Below are 26,411 nucleotides of genomic sequence, written 5' to 3' on the forward strand. Positions count from 1 at the left end.
ACAGACCTCCCTGTTCCCCAGGACCAACACCAGTCTACTGGGTTACAGACCTCCCTGTTCCCCAGGACCAACACCAGTCTACTGGGTTACAGACCTCCCTGTTCTCCAGGACCAACACCAGTCTACTGGGTTACAGACCTCCCTGTTCCCCAGGACCAACACCAGTCTACTGGGTTACAGACCTCCCTGTTCCCCAGGACCAACACCAGTCTACTGGGTTACAGACCTCCCTGTTCCCCATGACCAACACCAGTCTACTGGGATACAGACCTCCCTGTTCCCCAGGACCAACACCAATCTACTGGGTTACAGACCTCCCTGTTCCCCAGGACCAACACCAGTCTACTGGGTTACAGACCTCCCTGTTCCCCAGGACCAACACCAATCTACTGGGTTACAGACCTCCCTGTTCCCCATGACCAACACCAGTCTACTGGGTTACAGACCTCCCTGTTCCCCAGGACCAACACCAGTCTACTGGGTTAAAGACCTCCCTGTTCCCCAGGACCAACACCAGTCTACTGGGTTACAGACCTCCCTGTTCCCCAGGACCAACACTAGTATACTGGGTTACAGACCTCCTTGTTCCACAGGACCAACACCAGTCTACTGGGTTACAGACCTCCCTGTTCCCCATGACCAACACCAGTCTACTGGGATACAGACCTCCCTGTTCCCCAGGACCAACACCAGTCTACTGCTTTACAGACCTCCCTGTTCCCCAGGACCAACACCAGTCTACTGGGTTACAGACCTCCCTGTTCCCCAGGACCAACACCAGTCTACTGGGTTACAGACCTCCCTGTTCCCCATGACCAACACCAGTCTACTGGGATACAGACCTCCCTGTTCCCCAGGACCAACACCAGTCTACTGGGTTACAGACCTCCCTGTTCCCCAGGACCAACACCAATCTACTGGGTTACAGACCTCCCTGTTCCCCAGGACCAACACCAATCTACTGGGTTACAGACCTCCCTGTTCCCCAGGACCAACACTAGTCACTGGGTTACAGACCTCCCTGTTCCCCAGGACCAACACCAGTCTACTGGGTTACAGACCTCCCTGTTCCCCAGGACCAACACTAGTCTACTGGGTTACAGACCTTCCTGTTCCCCAGGACCAACACCAGTCTACTGGGTTACAGACCTCCCTGTTCCCCAGGACCAACACCAGTCTACTGGGTTACAGACCTCCCTGTTCCCCAGGACCAACACCAGTCTACTGGGTTACAGACCTCCCTGTTCCCCAGGACCAACACCAGTCTACTGGGTTACAGACATCCCTGTTCTCCAGGACCAACACCAGTCTACTGGGTTACAGACCTCCCTGTTCCCCAGGACCAACACCAGTCTACTGGGTTACAGACCTCCCTGTTCCCCAGGACCAACACCAGTCTACTGGGTTACAGACCTCCCTGTTCCCCAGGACCAACACCAGTCTACTGGGTTACAGACCTCCCTGTTCCCCAGGACCAACACCAGTCTACTGGGTTACAGACCTCCCTGTTCCCCATGACCAACACCAGTCTACTGGGTTACAGACCTCCCTGTTCCCCAGGACCAACACCAGTCTACTGGGTTACAGACCTCCCTGTTCCCCAGGACCAACACCAGTCTACTGGGTTACAGACCTCCCTGTTCCCCAGGACCAACACCAGTCTACTGGGTTACAGACCTCCCTGTTCCCCAGGACCAACACCAGTCTACTGGGTTACAGACCTCCCTGTTCCCCATGACCAACACCAGTCTACTGGGTTACAGACCTCCCTGTTCCCCAGGACCAACACCAGTCTACTGGGTTACAGACCTCCCTGTTCCCCATGACCAACACCAGTCTACTGGGTTACAGACCTCCCTGTTCCCCAGGACCAACACTAGTCACTGGGTTACAGAGCCACATCTGTCATCTTCATCTGGCCATCTGTCATCTGGCCTGTCATCTTGACTAACAGCTAATAGGTCCAGATCACATGTAGATCATCAGAGTACTGTGAAGTGTCTGTGTGCTCCAGCCTCCAGGCAGCACAGCGTAACACACCGGCCCTGCAGATATTATCTCTAACAGGAATATAAGTCATGGACTTAATCTCCTTCTCAGTGGAGTGCTTGTGACCCTGATAACCACTGGGGGAGGAATTAGACAGGCCTATTGGCTAATGTGGAGCAATCACAAGCTGCTTCTTCACACACACACACACACACACACACACACACACACACACACACACACACACACACACACACACACACACACACACACACACACACACACACACACACACACACACACACACACACACACACACACACACACACACACACACACACACAGGAGAGGGTTTTATTATTATTAGTCACACTGCATCAGTGACAAAATGTAAACATGAGACTATTTTCCATAAGCACAGTTTTTCCCTAAACTACACACCCTAACCAAAGTTTGTGTACATATATATATGTCGTACCAGTCAAAAGTTTGGACACACCTACTCGTTCAAGGGTTTTTCTTTATTTTGACCTTTTTCTACATTGTAGAATAATAGTGGAGTCATCAAAACTATGAAATAACACATAAGGAATCATGTGGTAACCAAAAAAATATATTTGAGATTCTTCAATGTAGCCACCCTTTGCCTTGATGACAGCTTTGCACACTCTTGGCATTATCTCAACTTCACTATTGTCTTCACTATTATTTTACAATTTTGAAAACAGTAAAAAGAAAGAAAAACCCTAGAATGACTGGTACATATATATACAGTGGGGCAAAAAAGTATTTAGTCAGCCACCAATTGTGCAAGTTCTCCCACTTAAAAAGATGAGAGAGGTCTGTAATTTTCATAATAGGTACACTTTCAACTATGACAGACAAAATTAGAAAAAAAATCCAGAAAATCACATTGTAGGATTTTTAATGAATTTATTTGCAAATGATGGTGGAAAATAAGTCTTTGGTCAATAACGAAAGTTTGTCTCAATACTTTGTTATATACCCTTTGTTCGCAATGACAGAGGTCAAACGTTTTCTGTAAGTCTTCACAAGGTTTTCACACACTGTTGCTGGTATTTTGGCCCATTCCTCCATGCATATCTCCTCTAGAGCAGTGATGTTTTGGGGCTGTTGCTGGGCAACACGGACTTTCAACTCCCTCCAAAGATTTTCTATGGGGTTGAGATCTGGAGACTGGCTAGGCCACTCCAGGACCTTAAAATGCTTCTTACGAAGCCACTCCTTTGTTGCCCGGGAGGGGTGTTTGGGATCATTGTCATGCTGAAAGACCCAGCCACGTTTCATCTTCAATGCCCTTGCTGATGGAAGGAGGTTTTCACTCAAAATCTCACGATACATGGCCCCATTCATTCTTTCCTTTACACGGATCAGTCGTCCTGGTCCCTTTGTAGAAAAACAGCACCAAAGCATGATGTTTCCACCCCCATGCTTCACAGTAGGTATGGTGTTCTTTGGATGCAACTCGGCACTCTTTTTCCTCCAAACACGACGAGTTGAGTTTTTACTAAAATGTTCTATTTTCTTCTGGATCATCCAAATGCTCTCTAACAAACTTCAGACGGACCTGGACATGTACTGGCTTAAGCAGGGGGACACGTCTGGCACTGCAGGATTTGAGTCCCTGGCGGCGTAGTGTGTTACTGATGGTAGGCTTTGTTACTTTGGTCCCAGCTCTCTGCAGGTCATTCACTATGTCCCCACGTGTGGTTCTGGGATTTTTGCTCACCGTTCTTGTGATCATTTTGACCCCACGGGATGAGATCTTGCGTGGAGCCCCAGATCGAGGGAGATTATCAGTGGTCTTGTATGTCTTCCATTTCCTAATAATTGCTCCCACAGTCGATTTCTTCAAACCAAGCTGCTTACTTACTGCAGATTCAGTCTTCCCAGCCTGGTGCAGGTCTACAATTTTGTTTCTGGTGTCCTTTGACAGCTCTTTGGTCTTGGCCATAGTGGAGTTTGGAGTGTGACTGTTTGAGGTTGTGGACAGGTATCTTTTATACTGATAACAAGTTCAAACAGGTGCCATTAATACAGGTAACGAGTGGAGGACAGAGGAGCCTCTTAATGAAGAACTTACAGGTCTGTGAGAGACAGAAATCTTGCTTGTTTGTATGTGACCAAATACTTTTTTCCCACCATAATTTGCAAATAAATTCATAAAAAATCCTACAATGTGATTTTCTGGATTTTTTTCCCTCATTTTGTCTGTCGTAGTTGAAGTGTACCTATGATGAAAATTACAGGCCTCATCTTTTTAAGTGGGAGAACTTGCACAATTGGCTGACTAAATACTTTTTTTGCCCCACTGTATGCAGTTGAAGTCAGAAGTTTACATACACTTTAGCCAAATACATTTAAACTCAGTTTTTCACAATTCCTGACATTTAATCCTAGTATAAATTCCCTGTTTTAGGTCAGTTAGGATTACCACTTTATTTTAAGAATGTCCATTTGGAAGACCCATTTGGACCAAGCTATAACTTCCTGACTGATGTCTTGAGATGTTGCTTCAATATATCCACATCATTTTCCGGCCTCATGATGCCTCCCCCTTTTTCCTCCAAACATAACGATGGTCATTATGGTGAAACAGTTCTGTTTTTGTTTAATGAGACTAGAGGACATTTCTCCAAAAAGTATGATCTTTGTTCCCATGTGCAGTTGCAAACTGTATCAGTGGCTTCTTCTTTGCTGAGCGGCCTTTCAGGTTATGACGATACATGACTCGTTTTACCTGGGATATAGATACTTTTGTACCTGTTTCCTCCAGCATATTCACAAGGTCCTTTGCTGTTGTTCGGGGATTGATTTGCACTTATCGCACCAAAGTACGTTCATCTCTAGGAGACAGAACGCATCTCCTTCCTGAGCGGTATGACGGCTGCATGGTCCCATGATGTTCATACTTGCATACTATTGTTTGTACAGATGAGCGTGGTACCTTCAGGCATTTGGAAATTGCTCCCAAGGATGAACCAGACTTGTGGAGGTCTACAATTTGTTTGGCTGATATCTTTTGATTTTCCCATGATGTCAAGCAAAGAGGCACTGGGTTTGAAGGTAGGCCTTGAAATACAGCCACAGGTCCACCTCCAATTGACTCAAATGATGTCAATTAGCCTATCAGAAGCTTCTAAAGCCATGACATAATTTTCTGGAATTTTCAACTTAGTATGTGTAAACTTCTGACCCACTGGAATTGTTGTACAGTGAAATAATCTGTGTGTAAACAATTGTTGGAAACATTACTTGTGTAATGCACAAAGTAGATGTCTTAACCGACTTGCCAAAACTATAGTTTGTTAATTAACAAGACATTTGTAGAGTGGTTGAAAAACAAGTTTTAATGGACTCCAACCTAAGTGTATGTAAACTTCCGACTTCAACTGTATATATATATATATATATATATATATATATATATATATATATGTTTTGCAGGATGTAACATATCATACAAAATGGATGATGTAGTACACATTTGTACGTTTTTGGGGACCAATTTTGGCTCGTGAGCACTACGTTCTAAAACTACTGCTGAAATTATACAAAAGCTCTGGAGCATCACTTTAATGTGCCCTTTCCTTCCACCAATAGACAACAGAACTAACATAGGGGGTAAATCAAAGTCCCAGTCTGTTGGCAGTCAGTCCTGCTTGTTGTACTGTAGAGCTACTGACCTGGGCAAAGTAGAGTTTGAGCTTCTTGCCTCTGAAGGGCGTTTCGTGCAGCTCTATCCTGGCGCTGGCGGCTGCTTTGGGGTTGCTGAAGTTGATGCGGACACGCCGGAAGCTCTTGAACAGCTGAAACGTCACCCGCTCATCGTAGGCCAGGAACAGGGCCTCGAACATCTCCTGAACAAAGCCAATATAGAGAGACAAAAACAAACCACAGATGAGGTTGTGCATAATATGGTTTCAGGTGGTAAATGCCAAAGCATGAATAATACAGTAGACAGAGGGAGAGGGAGACATGAAGCCGTGTCTGGGGTGAGGTTCCCTGCAGCCTCCTCCAGTAAACACAGAATCCTTTCTCCAGTTAATAAGCTGTTTATCATGGATAGAGGATGCTGCAGGTCTCTTTACAGGGTGTAGATGTAACAGTATAGCTTCCGTCCCTCTCCTCGCCCCTACCTGGGCTCGAACCAGGGACTCTCTGCACACATCGACAACAGCCACCCTCAAAGCATCGTTACCCATCGCTCCACAAAAGCCACGGCCCTTGCAGAGCAAGGGGAACCACTATTTCAAGGTCTCAGAGCGAGTGACGTCACCGATTGAAACGCTTTCAGCGCGCACCACCGCTAACTAGCTAGCCATTTCACATCGGTAACACAGACAAGACTATGTTTTCTGTTGCCTAACCAATAAACCTCCCATTCATTAAACCTGGCCAGATGAGCGATGAAGAGCAAGAGAGAGTAAGATAAGGAGATGTCTGTCCTGTCCTCCTTAGTGCTGCTGGTTTCCTCTAGTCTTGATAGATCTGTGTGTTCCTCAAGGAGAGGTGTCACCAAAAAAAGGTCAAGTTGAGTGGCACTCCCTTCTGTCACTCACTCAGCCTATCTATAGATGCTTTGTTATCATTAGTGTTGGTGAGATCATTAGTGTGTGTGTGTGTGTGTGTGTGTGTGTGTGTGTGTGTGTGTGTGTGTGTGTGTGTGTGGTTGGAATCCAGCCTAGCTGCTCGTTTAGCATTAATTTCCTGCCGGAGAGCAGAGCTAATGAAGGTGTCTAATTTGAGGATAATCTCGCATCCCAGACCTGCCCTGGGCTCCGTAAAGCGAGAAGAGAGAGAGGACAGAGAGAGCGAGAGAGAAGGGAGAGAGACAGAGAGACGGGGGGAGAGACAAAGTGAGGGAATATAGATACAGAGGTAGGCAGAGTGAGGGGAAAGAGGAGAAGAGGGGAGACAGTCAGTTCTGGGAAATTCTCCCACAGCCTCAGGGTTGATCTCTGACAAAACATCTCAGTTCATCAGACTGTTAACAGCGATCACTAACATTGAGTGGCTGCTGCCAACATACTGACTCAAATCTCTAGCCGCTTTTATAATTAAATATTGGATGTAATACATGTATCACTAGTCACTTTAAACAATGCCACTTTATATAATGTTTACATACCCTATATTACTCATCTCATATATACTGTACTCTACACCATCTACCTCATCTTGCCTATGCCATTCGGCCATCGCTTATCCATATATTTTTATGTACATATTCTTATTCGTTCCTTTACACTTGTGTGTATAAGGTAGTTGTTGTGAAATTGTTAGATTACTTGTTAGATAATACTGCATGATCTGAACTAGAAGCACAAGCATTTCGCTACACTCGCATTAACATCTGCTAACCATGTGTATGTGACAAATAAAATTTGATTTGTTACTGTAGCTATGTTCTAGAGAGCTGTCTGTCCTCTATGGCCCCACCTCATGACCCCAGGATGACCCCAGCATATAGAGTTCATAGACCAGGTCATTCACAGGACAAGTGGACAGTATACAGTTGAAGTCGAAAGTTTACATACACCTTAGCCAAATACATTTAAACTCAGTTTTTCACAATTCCTGACATTTAATCTTTGTAAAAAGTCCCTGTCTTAGGTCAGTTAGGATCACCACTTTATTTTAAGAATGTGAAATGTCAGAATAATACTAGAAGAGAATGATTTATTTCAGCTTTTATTTCCTTCATCACATTCCCAGTGGGTCAGAAGTTTACATTCACTCTATTAGTATTTGGTAGCATTGCCTTTAAATGGTTTAACTTGGGTCAAATGTTTTTGGTAGCCTTCTACAAGCTTGCCACAATAAGTTGGGTAAATTTTGGCCCATTCCTCCTGACAGAGCTAGTGTAACTGAGTCAGGTTAGTAGGCCTCCATGCTCGCACACACTTTTACAGTTCTGCCGACAAATGTTGTATGGTATTGAGTTCAGGGCTTTGTGATGGACACTCCAATACCTTGGCTTTGTTGTCCTTAAGCCATTTTGCCACAACTTTGGAAGTATGCTTGGGGTCATTGTCCATTTGGAAGACCCATTTGCGACCAAGCTATAACTTCCTGACTGATGTCTTGAGATGTTGCTTCAATATATCCACATCATTTTCCATCCTCATGATGCCATCTATTTTGTGAAGTGCACCAGTCCCTCCTGCAGCAAAGCACCCCCACAACATGATGCTGCCACCCCCGTGCTTCACGGTTGAGATGGTGTTCTTCAGCTTGCAAGCCTCCCCCGTTTCCCTCCAAACATAACAATGGTCATTACGGCCAAACAGTTCTATTTTTGTTTCATCAGACCAGAGGACATTTCTCCATGTGCAGTTGCAAACTGTAGTCTGGCTTCTTTATGGCGGTTTTGGAGCAGCCTTTCAGGTTATGTTGATATAGGACTCGTTTTACTGTGGATATAGATACTTTTGTACCGTTTTGCTCCAGCATCTTCACGAGGTCCTTTGCTGTTGTTCTGGGATTGATTTGCACTTTTCGCACCAAAGTACGTTCATCTCTAGGAGACAGAACGCGTCTGAGCGGTATAACGGCTGCGTACTATTGTTTGTACAGATGAACGTGGTACCTTTAGGCGTTTGGAAATTGCTCCCAAGGATGAACCAGAATTGTGGAGGAATTGTGGCTGATTTCTTTTTGATTTTCCCGTTATGTCAAGCGAAGAGGCACTGAGTTTGAAGGTAGGCCTTGAAATACATCCACAGGTACACCTTCAATTGACTCAAATGATGTCAATTAGCCTATCAGAAGCTTCTAAAGCGATGACATCATTTTCTGGAATTTTCCAAGCTGTTTGAAGGCACAGTCAACTTAGTGTATGTAAACTTCTGATCTACTGGAATTGTCATACAGTGAATTATAAGTGAAGTAAATCTGTCTGTAAACAATTGTTGGAAAAATGACTTGTGTCCTGCACAAAGTAGATGTCCTAAGCAACTTCCCAAAACTATAGTTTGTTAACAAGAAATTTGTGGAGTGGTTGAAAAATGAGTTTTAATGACTTCAACCTAAGTAAGTGTATGTAATCTTCCGACTTCTACTGTAGATGATTGTGACCATAATGGAAATCTCCCATCTCACTTAAGTTATATGACAGGTACTTTTCCCAAATTAGACGTTGTTCCATCATAACAAGCAGACTTTAAATACAGCCTTAAAGAGAGAGCGTAGCAGAGTACATGGGCTACTTCCCTCCCTCTTTCCACATGGTGCTGAGCTAAAATGCTATTCTAGCAGCTTCTAAATGAGCCGCCACATCTAGCCAGCAGAGTGTGAAAATAAGCACTTTTAAAGGGAACATCTGGTTCTTAGCTGTGGACCTGAAAATAGATTTACTGTAAATTGATTAGCAGCGCATGTTTGTAAAAAAAAAAAAAACTAGAACACATAGGGATTTCATTTATCTCTCTCTTGTTTTAAGACAGCCAGGATATCCTCCTTTGAAGGATCAGCAATAGTGAGACTGCATGGGCAGGTTACAGAGAGTGTGTTCATGCAATGCAAATTCAATTCAATGGATCTTTTGTTAGTCAGTGGATACATTCTGTGCCAAGGCAGTGCTCCATCAAATAAACAATCTGACCACGTAACATTGTTTACAAGATGTCTGTTTAAAACTAGTCTGACAGTTTAGTTCCATGATGTCACGTCTCACTCTCATCAAAACATCTACTCGCAACAATTTGAGTCAGTCAGATACAATAGTCGTCTCTGACATAGAGAGCGTTCTGGCAGCTTGATATTTTCAGAGCCGGTGACAGATGACAATATGACTTTCCTTGGTAGAGCTGATCTGTAGAGACAGGAAGATCATTCAGACAGTCACTTTCCAATCCGGTAAATGTGTCTGAGAGCTTGTTTCATGTTATAGTGTGTGTGTGAGATCGGTGGCGAGTTGCAGGCTCCCGATGCGGAGTGTGTGTGTATGTGTGTTTGTGTGTGTCCTGGCAGCTGACAGCTGGGACTGGTGTGTGTCTGCCTGGGAGGTGGAGATGAGTGGTGACAGCTCAGTTCAGGTTGCTGTATCACCCCCGCCTGACGGTGAGGGGATTGTGGAATAGAGCTCTGTCCAGTAGATGAGGCTCTGGCTCACTCCAGGTAACTTGGATCAACACATTAACGCAGAGTTTCCCTCTGCGTTGTCGGGCGATGTGTGAATTCATGCAAAGATTGCTGCTCCGCTTAAGAAGTGTGTTCAAAGTTTCACCTTGGGATGATGTTGCCCCCTAGACACTGATAAGGGGTCACTTTTGCATTCTTCTCCCTAATGGTCTAAGGTCAGGATTAGGGAGGCAAACTGATCCTAGATCTGTACCTAGAAGCAAAATGCCTAGCCAGAGCTAAGGCAAAAGCAGACAATGTCCCTCCCTGTGTTGCATACAACTCATGACCATGAGACTGGGTTCCCTCTGTGTACAATAACATTCCAGCTCAGATGATTTATCTATCTCCAGTAGTCTATAGCCTCAGACAGACCCACACCACACAGAGCAAGAGAGTGCTCCATCAGCAATGGAATGGAAAGCAGCAGCAGCGTTAGCAAGGCAGTATGTGGTTCTGAGCTGACTTATCATGGAACCCATCACACATTAAATCTTATCCACCAATCAATCACCCTCAGGGTCAGGTTTATGTTCTATCACTAGGGCTTTATCTTACATAGGCCTAATGCCATTAAAATACTTCCGAGACTGTTCTACGTCAGTCTCTTCTGCCGGGAGGGCATTGTGAATGTATAAAAAAATGAATTACATTCCTTTACATACATGGACAGTGAGGTGAAGAGGTGAAAGTATAGGGAGGGTTTTGTTGGAGCTGGAACAGACATTGTTTTCTAAAAATACTCCTTCTTGATGCATTACCAAAGGACCATTGGGCGCATACCTCCTAGTTAAGCAAATGGCTCAGGTACATTAGTGGTGGAATAATGCATGTTGTTCAGGAGAAGAGTTGACTAAAAAAGGTCATTCTGAGGGAGGTAGAGATTGAGGCAGGGGCCCTGATGTGATCTGCATGGGCATGTGTCTGTGTGTCTGTGTGTGTCTGTGTGTGTGTGTGTGTGTGTGTGTGTGTGTGTGTGTGTGTGTGTGTGTGTGTGTGTGTGTGTGTGTGTGTGTGTGTGTGTGTGTGTGTGTTGTGTGTGTGTGTGTGTTGTGAGTGTTGTGAGTGGGGGCCAGGTAGTGAAGGCTTTCTGGACACTTGTCCCCCTAATGGTGAGTCCATATCAACATTTCAAACATTGTGAAGGGTGTCTCAGATGAATGTCAGCCTAGCCTTTTGGGGTCCCTAAGCAAAAATCTTGACAACGGAGATAATTTCTTGCAATTAGACACATTTTGCCATGGGGCTGTCATGGTTCCACCTGTCACCAGAGGGCGGCAGACCCCGCCTTAGAGACTATAATGACAAAGGTATTTTCAGTTACTAATTAAGATTTCCTTTTAGAGAGGTGTGATCTCTGTTACCCTTTGCAGAAGCTTGATTCATTTGCCTTGTGCTTTTGTCTCCTGAGAGAATTATCAAGTCATAGTGTTTGTTGTTTTTCCTAGTTTTACTTTGTACCTACTGTTGAACTTTTTCCAAGTAAAGCATTTACGTTTATTTTAAACCACAGGTTCCTCGTCTCTTCTCTGCTCCTGGATCCTACATCACCACATCACAGCAAGCTTCTGCCCCAACAAGGACCCAGCACAGATCGACCAGATCAAGACCGTTCTAACCCACCAAAGAGCCCTGCTGGGGCAGCAGCAAGAACAATTCCAAATATCAGTGACTCTCTAGGCACTTACCGCCTCCCTCCAACCACTGAACACCCCCAACCCAGGAGTCTCAGTGCCCAGTAGATCCCCAATGGAACCTGCACTGGGAACCAAGGAGCCCAGCCCCCGAACAGTATGACGGCCACCCAGGAAGATGCAAGAGGTTCTTCACTCAGTGCTCTCTGGTTTTCAAGCTACAGCCCTCCTTGTTTCACACCGATCAGGTCAAGATCATCGCTTTACTCTCGGGCAAAGCCGTGGCTTGGGCAACGGCGGTGTGGGAACAGCAGCCACCATCCTGCAGCTCCATATCAGTCTTCACTTCTGAGTTGTGACGAGTCTTCGACCACACAGTCGGTGGACAAGGAGTGTTGATCCGGCTATTGAACCTTCGCCAAGGGGCCAGACAAGTGGCCACCTTTGCCATCGATTTCCACACCCTCACCGCCAAAAGTGGGTGGAATACAGAGACACTGGTCACTGTCTTCCACCAGGATCTGTCTAACTCCATCAAGGATGAACTGACCTCTCTGGAACTGGGAGAGGACCACGAGTCCCTTATAATGCTGGTAATCAAGATCGAAAACCGCATCTGAGAACGAGTGAAACAGCGACCCTGTTAACTGCCTGGTACTCAGCACTCTATTGTCCCTCGAATCACTCTGACATCAATGCAAATGTGTTAAAAAATCTAATCAAACACTTCATGCGAGCCCATGAGCTCATGTTGCGCAACATTTCTATAAGCTTTGCAATTGCGGGAGAAAACAGAGTGAAGGCCACTAATAAAAAGATGAGGATCCCATCAGCTTTCTATAGGCTAGGCCTACTATATTTATTTATCAACCTTCCTAATATGAAGCACATTGCTTCTCTTTACAACAGGAGTATAGCCTACCTGGCATGAAAATATGTTTTGAAACAGGTGCCTGATAATGGTCCAAATCAAAACAAATGTCACACATATATTATTTACTATATTTCTGATGGGGGATAATATTAGCCTATCACTTGTGAATGACATATTATCACTTGTGAATGATGCCCAGCTTAAGAAACAACGCCTTTTAATTTTGAATTATTTTTCATCATAGTCACACACCTCATGCAGCCTAGCCCATAGGCCTATATGTTTTAATACGGTTTGTATCACAACTAAAGTGGCTACATAACTTCTTAAAATTAATCACATTAATCTGCTTTACAAGGGGTGTGGAGCCTAACTGGCATATATAAGCAGCGCGTGACTTTCAAATTTGGAGAAGATTATTTTCACCATAAAAATGCACCTTTATAATAAAAGCATTACATGCACAATTGCATTTGCAGTCACTTTTGATAATGGTGTTTTTCACTAATGGAACATTTGCGCTTGCTGTACTAATAGTTTACCAACATTTGAAGCTAAATGTTCTGATCTGTTGCGTCAGATACATTGCATAAAAAAGTTTTTTTGATGCTTGTGGTTGTATTAATTTGGGATCTGTCACATCCCACAAATGTCCCAGAATATGTTTGGAATATTTATTTCTCGCACAGAACAGAAGAGGTCGACTTATGTACTATTTGGGATAGTAGATTGACACAGGCTAGTGCTTTTGCTGTTCATTAGGACAACTCATCTTGTTGGCTGACGAAAAGTAAATATGGACAGTTCTTCCAATATCTTCAATATGCACCTCGGAATTGAATAAGGACGCGCGCAGTTGCATCCCCGATGTGTCTGTCTTCACTTGTAGCCTGTGAGAAAGACCCGATCAGGTGACATAGAGCCATGTGAGTGAGAGGGCTTCGGATTGCGTAGCATACTCAGGGAGAGAAGCACAACAGAGCGCTCCGGGCCGCAAAAGGCATGGATTTTTTTAGGGTGCATTACGGCCGCAGTGAAATTCGAGGCACTATCAGGTACTTGTCAGATTGTGAATGAGAGACGATTGGGGTGTTTACATCCTGCTTAAAGAACAAAGCAGAGCTCGTTCCTTTCAAGCAACATTTTTCAATTCATCATTAGTCTCATCATGCAGCCTTACAATGTATTAAAAATCAAAACATATAGCCCAAGTTTGTAGAACAACTTAAGTTACATTAATAACTCTAAATTAAGCATATACAGTGCCTTGCGAAAGTATTCGGCCCCCTTGAACTTTGCGACCTTTTGCCACATTTCAGGCTTCAAACATAAAGATATAAAACTGTATTTTTTTGTGAAGAATCAACAACAAGTGGGACACAATCATGAAGTGGAACGACATTTATTGGATATTTCAAACTTTTTTAACAAATCAAAAACTGAAAAATTGGGCGTGCAAAATTACGGAATTGTAAACTAACCTTGTCTGCTAAATGAACTAGTGTCGCCCACAGCCATATGGCTTACAGACATCAGGACCTAACATAAGGACAACTCAGAGTATGCTATTCTGTTCTTCTGAAATAGACTACATATTCTTCATATCATGTTTCTTTAGATTTATTGGATGGATATATTGTGAAGGTGTAGGCTATATGACATGGATTTATTAGACTTTTTTAAATGGTTTGTAGGCTATGTGTGTTCATGTTAATTAACGGTCAATTACCGTGAGAACACCAGTGATTTGCTTGACAACCCCCTGCTGATTTCATGATCACCACAGCCCTAGTACAAACCAAAAAAGTGTTAAACAAATGAATATCTATTTTATATTTGAGATTCTTCAATGTAGCCACCTTTTGCCTTGATGATAGCTTTGCACACTCTTGGCATTCTCTCAACCAGCTTCATGAGGAATACTTTTCCAACAATCTTGAAGGAGAAGAAGGAGGAGTTCCGACATATGCTGAGCACTTGTTAGCTGCTTTTCTTCACACTTTCCTCCACGGGTGATTGTGGAGGCCGGGTCATCTGTTGCAGCACTCCAACACTCTCCTTCTTGGTCAATTAGCCCTTACACAGCCTGGAGGTGTGTTGGGTCATTGTTCTATTGAAAAACAGATGATAGTCCCACTAAGCACAAACCAGATGGGAGGGTGTATCGCTGCAGAATGCTGTGGTAGCCATGCTGGTTAATAAGTGTGCCTTGTATTTGAAATAAATCACTGACAGTGTCACCAGCAAAGCACCCCCACATGATCACACCTCCTCCTCCATGCTTCACTGTGGGGATAACACATGCAGAGATCATCAGTTCACCTACTCTGCGTCTCACAAAGATATGGTGGTTGGAACTAAAAATCTCAAATGTGGACTCATCAGACCAAATGACAGATTTCCACCAGTCTAATGTCCATTGCTCGTGTTTTTTGGCCTAAGCTAATCTCTTCTTCTGGTTTATTTGTAGCAATTAGACCATGAATTCCTGATTCATGCAGTCTCCCCTGACCAGTTGATGTTGAGATGTATCTGTTACTTGAACTCTGTGAAGCATTTATTTGGCTGCAATTTCTGAGGCTGGTAACTCTAATGAACATATCCTCTGCAGCAGAGGTAACTCTGCGTCTTCCTTTCCTGTGGCGGTCCTCATGAGAGCCAGTTTCATCATAGCGTTTGATGCTTTTTGTGACTACACTTGAAGAAACTTTCAAAGTTCCTGAAATGTTCTGGTTTGACTGACCTTCATGTCTTAAAGTAATGATATACTTTGTTTCTCTTTGCTTATTTGAGCTGTTCATGCCATAATATGGACTTGGTCTTTTACCAAATAGGGCTTCTTCTGTAAATCCCCCATACCTTGTAACAACACAACTGATTGGCTCAAATGCATTAAGAAGGAAAGAAATTCCACAAAATAACTTATATCAAGGCAGACCTATTAATTAAAATGCATTCCAGGTTGAGAGAATGCCAAGTGTGCAAAGCTGTCATCAAGGCAAAGGGTGGCTACTTTGAAGAATCTCAAATATAAAATATATTTTGATTTGTTTAACACAGTTCTGGTTACTACTAATATTTTTGATGTCTTCACTATTATTCTACTATGTAGTAAAATAGTTAAAAAAACCTGGAACGAGTCGGTGCGTCCAAACTTTTGACTGGTACTGTATATATGATTAGAGGGTGTTAGATTAGATGTCAGGAAGGACGTGGCATGGGGCTGATGTTAGAGTGGATGAGCAGGAGTTGACAGGATGGGAATGAGTGAGTGATGGCACCTTTTGTTAGCGAGGCCCGTTACATGTCTGGAGGAGCTTCCAGGGGCGTAACTAGGTGATCATGCACCACAGCTGCTCTTATCCAAGGCAATACAAAATACATTGAGGGAATGGCAATGACCTCGCAGAAACATTCCTGTAGATCGACCTCACACATTTTCTCCTCCGGTGATAGTGAAGACTGGCAGTAGCCTGAGGCATATTGTATTTCACATTGACTGACTGTTACCGTATTTCAAAGCAGTTACTGACTGTTAACATATTTCAAGGCGGTTACGGACTTTTACCATATTTCAAAGCAGTTACTGGCTATTACCGTATTTCAAAGCAGTTACTGACTGTTACCGTATTTCAAAGCAGTTACTGACTGTTACCGTATTTCAAAGCAGTTACTGACTGTTAACATATTTCAAGGCGGTTACGGACTTTTACCATATTTTAAAGCGGTTACTGACTGTTACCATATTTTAAAGCAGTTACTGACTGTTACCGTATTTCAAAGCAGTTACTGGCTGTTACCGTATTTCAAAGCAGTTACTGACTGTTACCATATTTTAAAGCAGTTACTGGCTGTTACCATATTTTAAAGCAGTTACTGACTGTTACCATATTTCAAAGCAAAGTCCCTAAATATTGAGACTACCGTAAAATGTATTAGACATTCTCTACCGTAGTGTGAAGTGTCATATTACTTTAAGAGTAGGGGAAATGAATGCATATGACTCATATAACCTCTAGAAACTCCACAGAATCCCATAATCGTATACATTCTGACTGCAGAATGAGAAAGATATGCACACACACGCACATACTGTACACAGTGCAGCAGATTATTCATGACTACATTTTCCCCCTGCAAAGCTATTTATAGTTGGTATATCACATTGAGAACATGACACAGGGTTGACTCATTGGCAGGGTATCTGAATACTTTCCACTACAGAGGACAATGATCGGTCTGAAGGTTAAACAATTATCTAACGTTCTGACGTAGGACCATCCAAACTTAGTCCATGGACAGAGGAGTGGAGGGAATTGAGCTGATCTTGCAAAGTGTTTTGTGTATCAGAAGTGATGTGTTGGAAAGTGATGGTGCTCAAATGGTAAAACGAAACCTACTGCTCCACACAAAGTTCCCAATAGAGTGAAGCCTGGTAAGAGCACGAGGTGTCATTTTGCTAACTGTTGCTATGGGGTTATGCAACATCAACAGAGTTCAACCTAGCACAAGTAACACGGCGAAGAATAACACTCTACATAAACAAAGACGACCCAGAAAAATGACACTGTATGAAAAAGACCAGTCCACTGAAACTCATTAAAGGCCCATTGCAGTCAAAAACGTGATTTTCCTATGTTTTATAAATATTTCCACACTATGAGGTTGTAATAATATTGTGAAGTTACGAAAATGATGATAATGCCCTTTTAGTGTAAGAGCTGTTTGAAAAGATCACCTGACATTTCAGTCTGTTTTGGTGACATCACCAAGCGGTAAATTAATTAATAGACCAATAAGAACGTGAGTTCCGAACTTCTCTGCCAAAAACAGATCGTTTTCAGTTTTCCCCTCCCCACTCAGACCAAACCCAGGCAGTCCTAGCAAAATGATTGCTTGTGAAATTGCTCTTTGCTAAGAAGCTATCTGTTTCTTTTTGACAATTTTAATTGAAAACAATTGACACATTGACACATGCTAAAGACACAAAAGGATAATTCCTGGCCTAAAGTAAAGTACACAGCAGAAGTACACAGGGAATTTCGAGCAGCTTCTAGTGTTCAGCGTTCCAACTCCGAGCTGTGTTGTCCTGTGCTCTCTCTGCACTCAGAATGTTAATCAGAAACAGCCTGTGTTCTGTTCCTACATTGTTTTCACTGGAGATTCCAGATACTATGTTCCAGGACACTCACACAGCATTCCCAACCAGGAGGTACTGACTGACTGTGTACAACATGCCACTACAGAGGACAGACAGGAATGACTAGGACAAGGCTGATCCATCTTAACTGACCTTCCAAGTGACACAAGGCTTTAGCTGGGCCAGACTGACTTATTGTAGATTGCATATGAGGACTTGAGCACACAGTGTGCTGCGTACTCAATCTCGCTAGTGACGAAATAAACTACGCATAAAGTACGCGTTGTAACATGATCTGATCCCTTTCTTGAGTGCAAATCCTTGATAGTCCAGTACAGACGATGTGGACACAACGAGAGCTGCTTTCTTTGGTGTTGTCAAGTTAGACAAGAGGGTGACAAGATGAAGTACCCCTTGCGTTTCTCTTTTCGGGAGACAGTGAGGAGATCTGGCACGAGAAAGTGGGTAACATTGTGTTCCCAAAGACTCGCCCTAGCTCCTTTTAGGCTCAGGACCAAGAGGAACACACAAAGAATATGTATTCTGAAAGAGAGCAAGCAACACTTTCCCTGGAGGAGAAAAGCTTGGTCAACACTAGGAACTGTTTATGGCACCATCTCACTCCTCAGATGAGTCTCAACAGAGGCCCAAGGAGGCATGGTCTTCTGTTGTGTAAGAACACATCTCTTCCACAGGCCTAGCCAACACAAAATAAATATTGCATAACTAGGACCATGAGTGTTTTTGAACACCTGACCTGACCAGGAAAAACAAGGCCCCTAGTTCCAGGCCATACTACAACTAAGACCTAGAATTCTCCCTGGTACACCGTCTTAGTCAATGACCCACTGGTACACCGTCTTAGTCAACGACCCACTGGTACACCGTCTTAGTCAACGACCCACTGGTACACCGTCTTAGTCAATGACCCACTGGTACACCGTCTTAGTCAACGACCCACTGGTACACTGTCTTAGTTAACGACCCACTGGCACACTGTCTTAGTTAACGACCCACTGGTACACTGTCTTAGTTAACGACCCACTGGCACACTGTCTTAGTTAACGACCCACTGGCACACTGTCTTAGTTAACGACCCACTGGCACACCGTCTTAGTCAACGACCCACTGGTACACTGTCTTAGTTAACGACCCACTGGCACACCGTCTTGGTCAACGACCCACTGGCACACTGTCTTAGTCAACGACCCACTGGCACACCATCTTAGTCAACGACCCACTGGTACACCGTCTTAGTCAATGACCCACTGGTACACTGTCTTAGTTAACGACCCACTGGCACACCGTCTTAGTCAACGACCCACTGGTACACTGTCTTAGTTAACGACCCACTGGTACACTGTCTTAGTTAACGACCCACTGGCACACCGTCTTGGTCAACGACCCACTGGCACACTGTCTTAGTTAACGACCCACTGGCACACCGTCTTAGTCAACGACCCACTGGTACACTGTCTTAGTTAACGACCCACTGGCACACCGTCTTGGTCAACGACCCACTGGCACACTGTCTTAGTCAACGACCCACTGGCACACTGTCTTAGTTAACGACCCACTGGTACACCGTCTTAGTCAATGACCCACTGGTACACCGTCTTAGTCAATGACCCACTGGTACACCGTCTTAGTCAACGACCCACTGGTACACCGTCTTAGTCAATGACCCACTGGTACACCGTCTTAGTCAACGACCCACTGGTACACTGTCTTAGTCAACGACCCACTGGTACACCGTCTTAGTCAACGACCCACTGGTACACTGTCTTAGTCAACGACCCACTGGCACACCGTCTTAGTCAACGACCCACTGGCACACTGTCTTAGTCAACGACCCACTGGCACACTGTCTTAGTCAACGACCCACTGGTACACCGTCTTAGTCAACAACCAACTGGTACACCGTCTTAGTCAACAACCAACTGGTACACTGTCTTAGTCAACGACCCACTGGTACACTCCCTAGTGCTAACTAAATTGTATTGTAGCAGTAGCAGTACTGTACTACATTGGGGCAGCAGGTAGCCTAGCGGTTAAGAGCATTGGGCCAGTAACCAAAAGGTCACAGGTTCAAATCCCCAAGCCGATTTGGTGAAAAATCAGTCAATGTGACCTTGAGCAAGGCACTTAACCCTAATTGCTCCTGTGAGTTACTCAGGATAAGAGCGTCTAGTAAATGTATTGTTGAATTTGCCGAGATTATTCTGACTAAGGACTTTTCATAACACTGTCATGACACATATACTTACACTTGTTGTGACATATATAACATTATGTTAAAGCTGCTTATGACACCTACATAAGAGTGACAAAACCCACAAAACCTACCAGGTAGTTCTTTTATGGCTGGTTATGACACCTATATAAGAGTGACAAAACCCACAAAACCTACCAGGTAGTTATTTTATGGCTGGTTATGACACCTACATAAGAGTGTCAAATCCCACAAAACCTACCAGGTAGTTATTTTATGGCTAGTTATGACACCTACATAAGAGTGTAAAAACCCACACAACCTACCACAGATGGTAGTTATTTTATGGCTGGTTATGACACCTACATAAGAGTGTTAAATCCCACAAAACCTACCAGGTAGTTATTTTGTGGCTGGTTATGACACCTATATAAGAGCGACAAAACCCACAAAACCTACCACACAAGACACAACTTTCCATTACACCATAGTCTACTTGACAACAGTATGTTTATGTTATATAAAATTTTCTGAAATTGATCATATAAAATTATCATTGTAATTGCGCACAAATTGATGTCAGACATGCACCTCCCCCAATGCTCTGTTGCTGATGACTGGGATGAATGCAGGAGCAGATTTCAGGGTCAGGACAAGGCACCCTCTTTTTGACAGATGACTGACATAAGGGCCTATCTGGCTTATATGATTATGATGTTCATAATGCTTCATAACAGTGTCATAAAGTGTATTTTCTGCAAGTTGAAAAAAAATATATGACTGTAAAGACCTTAAGAAAACAAACTTTCAAATGAAAGGAAACTCTTATGACCTCATAACCTGCCATAAAATAACGCAATAATGTCGCAACAGGTGTAAATATATGGGTCATGACAGTGTTATGACCATATTATGACAGGTTATAACATATTATGACATGGTTAGGACATATTATGACATGGTTATGACCGTGTCATAACATGTTATGGCACTGGGCTCACCGAAACGGTTATGGTTAGTAAAATTATACCGAATTATGCAAATCTTTATGTGGGGTTGTTTGAGGAGAATTTCAGCCCTAACAATCCATTCTTGCGCAATCTCAAGCTTTGGAAACACTCCATTGATGACATATTCCTTCTATTCCAGGGCACAGCAGAGGAACTTCATCAATTCCGCTCCTTCATCAATGCAAACAGTGAACACCTGAAATTCACGCTCACCTTTGACATTTTGATAAAGAGTGGGGTGGCTTTAGCATGGACCTATACAGGAAGCCGACGGACAGGAATTTCCTGTTCCACGAAGATAGCTTCCACTCTACACCCCGGAAAAAGAGCCCTCCTATCAGCCAATACAGTCACATACACAGGATCTGTAGTACACAGTGACTCTGGGAAATGTCATCTGGACGAACGCTTTAGACAACAAGTTACCCAAAGGATTGGGTGAATGATGCACAGGACTGTTAGAAAAACATGACCCAGGATGATAGCTTCACTACCAAACCACACCACCCCCTGGACCAATGAGTGCAACGCTTTCTCCAATACCCCCTACTTGGAAAATACAGTAGTTCGACCACATTATTAAGAAAACACTGGCACATCTAGAGTTTAAAGATCCCAGCGGGTGAGCCTTCAGACGCGCCCCCAACATCAGTCAAGAGGTGGTGAGGTCTGATTTTTCCACCCGTGACACGTAGCACCTTCCTAAGACAATGAGCTAGACGGTAATTACAAATGTGGCCGATGTTCCCGTTGAAACGTCACGAACAAACACACAACGTTCAATCACCTGCAAGGTCATTAAGTTGATCACGTCTCCTACCAAATAATGTGGTATACCTGATCAAGTGTGTGGTCTATGCTACGTAGGGAAAACAAGGATAGCTCTGAAAACAAGGATAGCAGATCACAGGAGTAACATCAGGACTCTTGATCAGAGAAACCCTGTGGCTGCCCACTTCATGGAGGCTCGTCACAACATCAGCTCTCTGAAAGACATTGGTATGGAACATGTTAAGCCTTCTAAGAGAGAAGGGGGGGTACTGATAATCTGTTACCGAGAAGAGAACTGTATTGGATTCACTGTTTGTCCACCATGTCTCCTAAAGGTCTGAACCTAGGGTTTGATATCAGACCATTTCTTACGTGAATATGCTATGTTGATTTGTCTTCAGGTCTTCACTTGGTCATTTTGCACATTACATATACGTTCGGTTTTCTATAACTTTCTATAGCTGTGCCCAACTCATTGACATCAAATTCTTAGAGGTACACAAGCTGTTTTTGAAATAGGTCACTGTAATTATATCTGCACGTAATGGTCATATGGGCAGGTATTTCAGTTTCCAACATAATCATTTTCTCTGTTGCCTAGGTATTTAATCCTTTGTGACCATATGTACCTCTCCTTCATTAATTATGATTGACGATGCACACAAATGGATTAAATTGATTCCACAATCACCACGCGTCATGTGCGTAATGGTCATGTGAGGTGAAATGTTTATATTTTGGGTTGTGAACACACAGACTGTTTGACCTGACCAAGATCGGCTTCAGATTGAAACGTTGTCGATGAACGGTGAATTGGAAGCATAAACAGTGTGAGGGCCTTCCTGGTTGAAGATGTCCCTCTAGTGGTGTTGGGGCTGTGCTTTGGCAAAGTGGTTGGGGTTATATCCTGCCTGTTTGGCCTTGTCCGGGGGTAAGAAGGGCTTTATAAATACATTTGATTGATTGATTCTTTACAAGCTCTTAAAAGTCCCCACCAAGCAATAGGGCCATGACAAATGTCAGTCTCATACACAAGACACATTCCTACACGCACACACACGCATGCACACGCACGCGCACACATAACAGCAGTGTTAGCAGAGAACAGCCTGTTGTTGTGGGTGTCTGATGGCTTTAAGTGCCCTGAGATACTAGAAAGCTGAAAAGGTGAACAGTGAACATCCTCATCATTACCATCTGGTGTTTGCAGCAGTCAGGTCATTCAAGCCAAATGTCAAGATGGAGGGGCCCTTTCTGAAATCTATTCAACTGTGTTCCAGTTTATGTGCTCTAATTATGGATATAAATATCCTAATGAAGCAAAGTGCTCCAGATGGGAGTAAAATGGGTGGGGATGTTGGTTTGGTGGTGTTGCAGCTATCAGAGACAGACAGTGGGAGAGATGGGTGAAGACCGAATAACACCGCGGTCTACTGTGCTTGCTAACAGTGTTTTAGTTCATTACGACTGTGATTCCGAGAACACTGGATGTACACTATATCTTTTGTCATTGTACAACAAGACTAATGACAACTGGTGGAGCTAAGTGGCTCTTTGGAGTACTTGTGTTGACATTATCACATTTGAGGGTTTGGGGGAGGAAGGTCAAATGCATGTAAGAAAAACAAAGAGACGGACTGAGAAAATCATTTGTTTTTGTGTAGGAAGCCTTGGGATCGGCCAAGCAGCAGCCCCTAGTTTATAAACATCCAGTCACCCTGACGTCTACGAGTACAGCCCAGTAAAGCATGAAATTACCACTGAGTGTTACACTCAGAGAACACACACACACACACCGACACCAAAATACACACACACACACACACCCCTGTATTGTTATAGTGAAGCCCACCCACAATAAGGATAACAGAACATCTATAAATAGGCTGAGTGAGTGACAGAGGGCCACTCAATTTGACCTTTCTGTGGTGACACCTCTCCTTGAGGAACACACAGATCTATCAAGACTAGAGGAAACCAGCAGCACTAAGGAGGACAGGACAGACAGCTCCTTATCAGCATGAGAAACACTCCCACTCAGGCACAATCGAATAGGAACACAACAGCTCTGCAGTGGAATAGCAGTACAAGGTAAAATAGGGTCCGTAATAGAGGAATGAACAGAAGTGATCCAAAGTGCGGTGTTTTTCCCACAACCCCCTTTGAGGCGGTGTGCGTGTTAGTTTTTAAGTAATTACAGTGTTACGATACCGAAGCCAGGCGGGCATGTTTACAGTTCACTGTTCACTTACTGGCATGTATTAACAAGAGGAGGAGAGGGGAAAGAAACAGAGAAGAGAGGAGAAAGGGAGAGGAGCACATTCAAACACTAAACCAGAGTCAACTTTTGACTTATCAACAGATGAATGTCAACTTTAGCAACACAACTTTAAGCACATACAGACAAATGTAGTAGAAGATGGATTACAGACACTAAAATAAACAGAAACCAGAATAAAGTATTTTTTCAGTTCTCTCCTCCTTTAGGAGAACAACATCGTCATTCATCTTAAACGCATCCAGATTGTCTCAGATTGTTCTTTTCATGCTGAACTTTGACCTCCGGCCAAATATAACTCCTGGGTTGTGTAACCTCTGGTGTCACGTTAAAAGCAGGGCAGAAAGTCTCACACAGCAGGCTCGTAGGGGAGGGAGGATAGTTTTTTAAAGTTTTTTTTTACCCCTTTTTCTCCCCAATTTTGTGGTATCCAATTGTTGTAGTAGCTACTATCTTGTCTCATCGCTACAACTCCCATACGGGCTTGGGAGAGACGAAGGTTGAAAGTCATGCATCCTCCAATACACAACCCAACCAAGCCGCACTGCTTCTTATTAACACAGCGCGCATCCAACCCGGAAGCCAGCCGCACCAATGTGTCAGAGGAAACACCGTGCACCTGAAATGTAGAAGTTAGGAATGTTATTATAAAGAGAAAGTGTATCTCAGGTCTTCCCACCCATAACCTGGCAGAGACACTGCATCTATTTCTATCACAATGCAGTGGTTGGGTAAAAGTCACATCTCTACATAAAGCCTGACCAATCATAATGTGCTGTAATAAAGTGTGCCGATAGCGTCATCTGGCCAGAATTAGAGCTCATTAAACACCTAACTAAACAGAGAACCCAGTTATAGAGTGTACTAGGGGTGACACAAGTCGGATAAACAATTTCACAATTTCAGCTGTTTTTAATCTTTGCTATGCTGTAATAAAGGCTTTACCTTTTTAAGTAAGAACAGCATCTGGTATTATTTATAATTTATTTTGTGTTGTTTACACTGTTCCAAATAGTCCAAAATAATATTTGTAAAAATAATAACCCTCCCTTTTCTTTATCTCCTTATTGTTTTTATTACTAACATTGTTATGATCATCATTATCATAATAATGAATAATGTCACTATCATTAGTAGGGCGAGTATAGCAGCCTAAGAGCACATCCTGTTTAGTCTTAATACCGTAAATTATTTAGGCTTATATTTCAATTCTTAAATAGGCTACAGGACTGTATCAAACATTAATTTGTTCATGTCATTACACAGCATACGAGTCATTCATGATTTGAAATGCAATCAAGCATTTTAGTTTTAAAATAAAATCACAAAGTGACCCTTGAATAATTAGCGTAAACAATAATAAATTGTTCCATTTCGGAAATTGCATTCATGAATGAATGCAACTGTATTTATTCATTGCTATAATAAAGGCTTTAACAAAAAAATGTTACCACAGACTCTCTGGTACGCTTATAATTTATTTTGTGTTGTTTACATTGTTCCAAACATCAGAAAAATTATATTGTAATTTAATAGCACCTGTTTGGAACACATAATTGACAAATGTATTCCACACATCCGACTTCCCCTTTACCTCCGGAGCAACCAGTAAACATTCCCCGTTTCGAGTTTGTCACGTCCTCTGCATCGATTTTGCTGTCACATGTGTGACAGTGTTCAGAGTTTGTTAGAACCAGTTTATTGATGTGACTATGATATGCTATAGGTCAGGCTCTATTGGTCACGTGTATGCGATGCATAGGTACATGTGTCACGTAAAGCCTCATGTCCACCAGATGCGTCAAACTCTTTGTGTTCCGGTGGAAGTCATTCATTGTCAATGGAGCAGTCATCAAAGCTGTTTTGGGGATGCTGCACTAGGCTGCAGTGCATTCTGTGGAATATTTTCAACTTGTGCGTTGCTTTACCGTACAGTGGTACAAACGGAAGTTCATAAACAGTCAAGCCAGTTAGTTAGCTAGCGATCTAACTACAAAGCTACCCATTTTGCTAGATAGCTTAGCAAAGAAACTGCCAGCACCGAGCTTCCACTTTCCAGCTAATTATTTCACATTCAACTGACCAGGTAATCCTATCGTTTTGGCGATGCGTCTCCATGCAGCATTTTTTGCATGGAGGTCCCGGTAGCAATGGGTGCTTTGGTCGAACACGGCAGGGAACCCAGAGACAGCGAAAATAACCTTCTCCTTCCTGCTAACCTTTCTGCAGCCTTCCAAAGCACATGTGCATCAGGTATGGAAAAAAAGGACTAGACATCCATGAAATAAAACAAACGGCAAAACTCATGCACATTTGGTGGACATACAGCGTAAAGAGGGCAAGGGTTGGGGGAATAAG

At 43.4% G+C, this 26,411-nt stretch overlaps 1 protein-coding gene across 2 annotated transcripts in view; it reads right to left on the reverse strand.

Annotated features, from left to right (window-relative positions):
• Nucleotides 1-26,411, reverse strand: part of LOC135557633 (calcipressin-2-like) — a 165,208-nt gene that overhangs the window by 32,941 nt on the left and 105,856 nt on the right. For both annotated transcript variants that reach the window (XM_064991098.1, XM_064991099.1), the window contains one exon: nucleotides 5,697-5,870. In XM_064991098.1, coding sequence (XP_064847170.1) covers nucleotides 5,697-5,870 — 174 coding nt within the window. The remainder of the gene's footprint in view (nucleotides 1-5,696; nucleotides 5,871-26,411) is intronic.

Source organism: Oncorhynchus masou, chromosome 16 (genome assembly GCF_036934945.1).
Source record: "Oncorhynchus masou masou isolate Uvic2021 chromosome 16, UVic_Omas_1.1, whole genome shotgun sequence".
NCBI lineage: Eukaryota > Metazoa > Chordata > Actinopteri > Salmoniformes > Salmonidae > Oncorhynchus > Oncorhynchus masou.